The 6318-nt window shown below is 35.2% G+C and overlaps 1 protein-coding gene across 1 annotated transcript in view; it reads left to right on the forward strand.

Annotated features, from left to right (window-relative positions):
- Nucleotides 1-6318, forward strand: part of LOC109819626 (SKP1-like protein 21) — a 12782-nt gene that overhangs the window by 2758 nt on the left and 3706 nt on the right. The window contains exons 3-8 of the mRNA XM_020385408.1: nt 2138-2362; nt 2599-2790; nt 2888-2998; nt 3280-3343; nt 3485-3591; nt 3680-3855. Coding sequence (XP_020240997.1) covers nt 2138-2362; nt 2599-2790; nt 2888-2998; nt 3280-3343; nt 3485-3591; nt 3680-3855 — 875 coding nt within the window. The remainder of the gene's footprint in view (nt 1-2137; nt 2363-2598; nt 2791-2887; nt 2999-3279; nt 3344-3484; nt 3592-3679; nt 3856-6318) is intronic.

The raw sequence follows: 6318 nt of genomic DNA on the forward strand, positions 1-6318 counted from the left end.
ACACCAAAACCCCCCCCCCCCCCCCACACACACACACACACAAATTCGTGTAGATTCAAACTTTTCAGACCTTTATGTCAAAGTCACAGTTCCTTGTTCGATTGCTTTATCAGATTGGTAAATTAGCGAAGCTTGTTAACCAATTCCCAAGATATAAGTGTTGTTTGTTTTAGAACCAATAGCATTGTGTGTGTACTATTCTAGTCCCAGCTAAAATATGTACCAACACATATCTTTATCATTGTTTTAAATATCCCCGACATGGCCCGATATATCCCCCGATATATCCTTTTACAGGGCTTGCCGTAACCGATATGCTCTTTAAATATCCTTTACCGTTTTTGGCTATTTAAATCTCCGATATAGCCGATATATTAGCCGATATGTGGACCAAATAATCTTTTTATATAGCTTGTTGCAAAATAATATACCGTGTTTGGAATTTTTGGGCGAGATATCAATATTTTCCCATTATATCAAATGACATTTTGCCCTAAAAAAAGCAGATTGAATGTTGCAACGTTGCTTTGCACTTTTGTTTGTTTTAGAAGGTTGATTAGTGATCCTAAACATATATTATTCATATTTTGTATGCTTAAATTTCATTACATGTGTTGAGATTACATTTTAATGCATTATACTATGTATGCAAACATTCATTATGGCATTCCGATATTTACCACATCCCCGATATTTCCCCGATATCCGCAATCCGATATGAATTTTGGCCATCCGATATTTCCCCGATATCCGATATTTAAAACCTTGATCTTTATAGATTTCAAGACAGAAACCAGTCAAAACCATAGCCTATTTCCGGGCACCGGATCTGTGTCCTAGGCAGAATGCTGTTTTATAATTGCAGAAACAAAAATAAGGAAAATTTTAGAAAAAAATTAGGAAAATAGATGAATATGGAAGGAAAAATAGAGTTAGAGGATATAAGAAGACAAAAAGAAGAAAAGAAAGGGTAAAACTAAAATATTAATAACTAAAAAATTAAATAAATACACCTCTTTGAAGATACTTGCCTTCATCCTCTTTGGAAGTGTCATCCTCGTCACTGGAGGGAAGGAGGCCTTAAATGTCGGAAGCTTGACTGCAGAATGGGATTGCCTTGGCCATATTGTATAACTGTTCAAGCAGAACTATTTTTTTCCATAAGCTTCAGCTCTTTCATCATCCAGGATTTCATTACTACCCACGGAGTCCGGTGCAAGTCTTCAGGCCTCAGTGGACTGTTATAAGTTGTCATTCCTTCAGTTCTGCATCCCATACTTTAGACTTATGTTCCATGCAGTGTCGATTTTTTGGTAGCAATGTGGAAAGTGGGATCCTGCAAAACCATATGGGTTAATACTGCAGAGATCATGATGTTCAGGAAACATGAAACAACTTGGAAGATGGAACTGCAAAACAATATGTGTTAATACTGCAGAGATCATGAGGTTCGGGAAACATGAAACAACTTGGAAATTGGAACTAACAGTTTTGTTTATCAAGTTCCTGCCTTTCATTAAACTGATAGAGAGTTCTATAGATTCTATAGAAATATAAGTAGCTCCAAAGATTTAGGTAGATGGAAAAACCTTTAAGGGAGTCACTCTAGTATAGAATCTGTACCTCTTTACTTTGTTGTGCTTTTCGTAACTTCAAATGGCATATGTTTAAAGTTAAGTGGTCAAAGAATATAGTATATTCCAGCAGGAAATGTTAATATACACATTTCAAAGGATATTTGCATTTAAAAGAGGAAACATCAGGGAAGCATATTCTTTTAACCATTTATTTTCTGAATATATTGAGCAAAGAGGTTGACTTGGCCTTTACAACATTATACAGTCGCAGTTACAATGCCAACGGAAGTTATTCATGTGTTGAAAAAAAGAAAATGAAGGAGCTATTTGTTTTTGGATGAACAGATTTCTGTCTTGTTTTTATTTTTGAATTTTTTGTAATCTAATTATATTTTGGTTTTTAATAGTGTCTTCTTTAAGCATTTTGTGCAAAATTCAACGTGCAATCAATTGGTTTTACATTTCTTACCTGCTAAATTTTAGTATTACCTTGAAGCATGCTAGGGACAAGGATAATTAATGTTCAGTTCAAAGTGAGCATCTTCAGTTTCTTTCAACAGGCTATGAAGTCCTACATATGGCTGCAAACTGTTGATGGATCTATCCAGCAAGTAGAAGAGGAAGTTGCATTGTTCTGCCCCATGATATGTCGAGAACGGCATCAAGCAGGCATGGGAGCCTCAAAGAATTATGCCATATCTCTACCACAGCGAGTCAATCCAGCCAGTCTAGGATTGATACTTGATTATTGCCGGTTTCATCAAGTTCCAGGTCGTTCCAATAAGGTTTGACAAATCTAGAATCTATCTTGCTTTTCCCTTTACTTATTTTGAGGGGATGACATTCATTTTCAACTACAACACACACTAATTTGGCATGGTGTTTAATATGTCACTGACTTTCCTTAATATGACATTGAACTTTGTATGATATAAAAGTTCTCGATTAAATTATTTACTTGTATCATTTGTATAGTTCAGTAACATTCAGTTGTGCCGATAAATGACTTTTTTTACTGTAGGAGCGAAAATCCTTTGATGAAAAGTTCATCAAGATGGATACGAAAGGATTATGTGAGTTAACTTCGGCAGCTGATGCCCTCCAGTTAAGGCCTTTAGTTGATCTCACTAGTCGAGCACTTGCCCGCATGATAGAAGGAAGAACTCCGGAGGAGATACGGGAAATCTTTCATTTACCTGATGATCTCACAGAGGTATAGTTGAATAATAATCTTTTGCTTAATAATTATTTCTCTTGCCTCGTGCTTGGAAGTTTTCTTATTGTTCCCTAAACTTTTTGGTATTTATCAGGAGGAAAAACTAGAGCCATTGAGAAATATTACTGCTGATCCTCGGATTAGATTACTAAATCGACTTTATGCCAAGAAAAGAAAAGAACTAAAGGAACGGCAAATGGTGCAGGTGACTAGACTAAATTGTGCAGTTTCTGTTTCTGACTAGCTCTGTTTTTTGGCGTCACCATGGACTTTATTTTGGGATAGGTTATGGAGTAGTAAACTTTGATAGTGAAGAAGGCTCTAATAAGTCAATCTAGTGTTCGGCTCTGTTCTCACAATTTTCACTTTTGTTGGATTACAAAGGGTGGTCCTGACTCTTGACATCTTAAACATTTCTATTTCAAAGTGAATGTGCTTTGGCTTTCGATCTTTACGTGTGAGATTTATTTCTTGATGAAAGAGGAGCACGTGGGTGTTGATGAACGTTCAGTTGACGACCTTTTATCTTTTATAAATGGAAGGGATAGAGGTAATTTTCTTGGGAATTATTGAGTCTGTCTGCGATATGTTTTGAAAGTTTCCTGACTAATAATTTAGCTGCTACCACTAGCTTCTGCGTATATATATTTTTGCTTCCTGTTGACGCTTCTATTATATTCCTTTTCTACAGATGTTAAATGTGTCAGAGCTACAAAGAACAAAAAGAAGAACAAGAGAAAAAAGGATCACCGAAAAGATTCTCCTAATAACAATAGCCTCAGCAATACCTGTAAGAAGGTCGATATCATCTTACTTTTTATTGCAGATTTTTTGGAGACTGCATTTTCTAGTTGGCAGTTGCTTACTCTGTCTTTATTCATTTTAGGATGCTGAGAATCTTTCAAATACATGCAATAAATCTGGTGGTACCTTTTCTTCAAGTCCAAGTAGAAGTTCAGAATTTCGAAACACCTTACAAGATCCTTTTGCAGAAGAAGTTGAGTTTGACGATGATGATACAGATGATGGTTTAGATCCTGTAATGAAGGAAAAGTTGGACAGGTAGCGTTCATCTTTTTTTTTTTTAAATTCTGTTTACAAACTATGTAACGTAAATTATGTATTTCTGAAAAAAAAGGCTGCACCATGAATCCATCCTCATGAACCCAGCCTTTAGCACAGCTGCGGAGCTGCCACCCACAACACCTATTTGCATATTATTATAGGAGCGAGTAGGCTATAAATGATATGAACATGTCAAAATTTTATTTTTTTCGTGTTAGCATAGAAGTTTCTTGCCTATGTATGAATGATTACTTGGCAGCTGTTTTTGTTGCTTTGAGTTGATGCTATTTTAAATGAGTACTTCCTATCACTTTTGTTGGTTTTTTATTGAATCTTTATTACTATCACCATATGTTTACTGGTATGCTTTCTGTATGTCTCGTGGAAGTCTTTAAAGTTCAACTAATGGTGATTTCATCACCACAGATTTGTTTATGGATTCTTGAGGTTTCCAAAGGCTCAAATACAATTATAAGTTACTTCTCATTCCAACAATGGGAAATTGTTCGTTACAAAAAAAATTACCTGAATTGGACTACCATCAACTTGTTACTTTGCCTCGTCAATTAGCATGCCATTAACTTTCTGATGCGTGTCTATTTGGTACAGTCATACCCTAAGTTAAGTTCTTACTGTCACTGTACCAATATCTTTTATATACCATCAATATCCCAGACCTTTCCCTCAAAGAAATTGGTATATACAAACCAGGGTATTCTAGTTAATTTTAAACTCTACTTTTTTTCTTAATGCTACCAAACCTATGTCTTTTGTAAACTCTGTCAGAGTTGCGCTTTTATCTTTTCACCGTTTGTCCCAAGCTAGGATAAAAGAGGATGATTATATCAGGTGGCTGACAGTCAATGTAAAACCTAGTTGGATATATATGGTATGAATCCTAAAGAATATTTATTGGGACACCCACCAAGAGGCATTGCATTAATGCCACCCCGATAAAAATGCAATAATAAGTTGGCAAGAGTGGGTTTGTTGGGGCGTTCCCTTAAAGTAACATTTTACATTGAACTACTTGGATGTAATGATGGTAATAAATGATGCATTGTGAATCTTTTGGTGCCACATTGTTTCTCAAATATAATGCCATAATATAGGAATAAACATAGACTAAGAGAGTCACATGGAAGGAAGGGATTACAGACCACATAGGATTAGCTTATCAACTTGGACTTGGTAGATTCATGATTAGAAGAAGGGTTAATATAAATTGTTTACATAATTACGTGCTTACTACGAGCGTTTCATTCTCAATAGTAATGTTAACCATTGGTCCAGGAACGTAGATTGAAAAGTATTAACTTAAATTGTCAAAAAAAAAATCAAAAATCAAAAAAACTGAATGCTCTTATGTTTGGAGCAGCAAGGACTCTAAACTCTATCGTCTCCATGTGAACATGCATGGTTCACACTTTAACATAGCACCACCCAGTCTACAAACACTAATAAAAGCGGTAGGAGATGATTATATTTTCTTGTTTGACTTTTCCCCTACTAATCTACAAACACCAGTAGCCCGTTGGCATTTGTTATAATGAACTCAAATTTCCAGTGCGGTAAAACATGAACCGTTACGAGTACATTTGGGTGCATAGCATTTAATCACATTTTTTATGCTGACATAAGTTAATTATGCATGTGTATGTATTTTTGGGTTATGTATGGTACACTTGATATGAGCTTCTATCTCATTTACAAAATGAGTTACCGATAAATAGTAATAGTGAGACCATTTACTTTGATGCAAGGTTTTAAATATCGGATATCGGGGAAATATCGAATGGCCAAAATTCATATCGGATTGCGGATATCGGGGAAATATCGGGGATATGTGGTAAATATCGGAATGCCATAATGAATGTTTGCATACATAGTATAATGTATTAAAATGTAATCTCAACATATGTAATGAAATTTAAGCATATAAAATATGAATAATATATGTTTAGGATCACTAATCAACCTTCTAAAACAAACAAAAGTGCAAAGCAACGTTGCAACATTCGATCTATTTTTTTTAGGGCAAAATGTCATTTGATATAATGGGGAAATCTTGATATCTCGCCCAAAAATTCAAAACACGGTATATTATTTCGCAACAAGCTATATAAAAAGATATATTGGTCCACATATCGGCTAATATATCGGTCATATCGGTGATTTATCACTCAAAATAGCCAAAAAGCGATAAATGATATTTAAAGACCATATCGGTTGTGGCAAGCCCTGCAAAAGGATATATCGGAGGATATATCGGCCATGTCGGGGATATTTAAAACAATGCTTTGATGTGGCTTACGGAGGCGTCCCCATCATTGATATATGTCTTGATAGTTATTTATTCAAAATGAGCTCTCAATTTATGCTCATTTTTCCTATTTGGGTGTATGTGTATACTGGATATTGGTTGCTACCTCCTGTATCAAAATGGGCTACCACCTCATA

Source organism: Asparagus officinalis, chromosome 1, assembly GCF_001876935.1.
Source record: "Asparagus officinalis chromosome 1, Aspof.V1, whole genome shotgun sequence".
Classification (NCBI taxonomy): Eukaryota; Viridiplantae; Streptophyta; class Magnoliopsida; order Asparagales; family Asparagaceae; genus Asparagus; species Asparagus officinalis.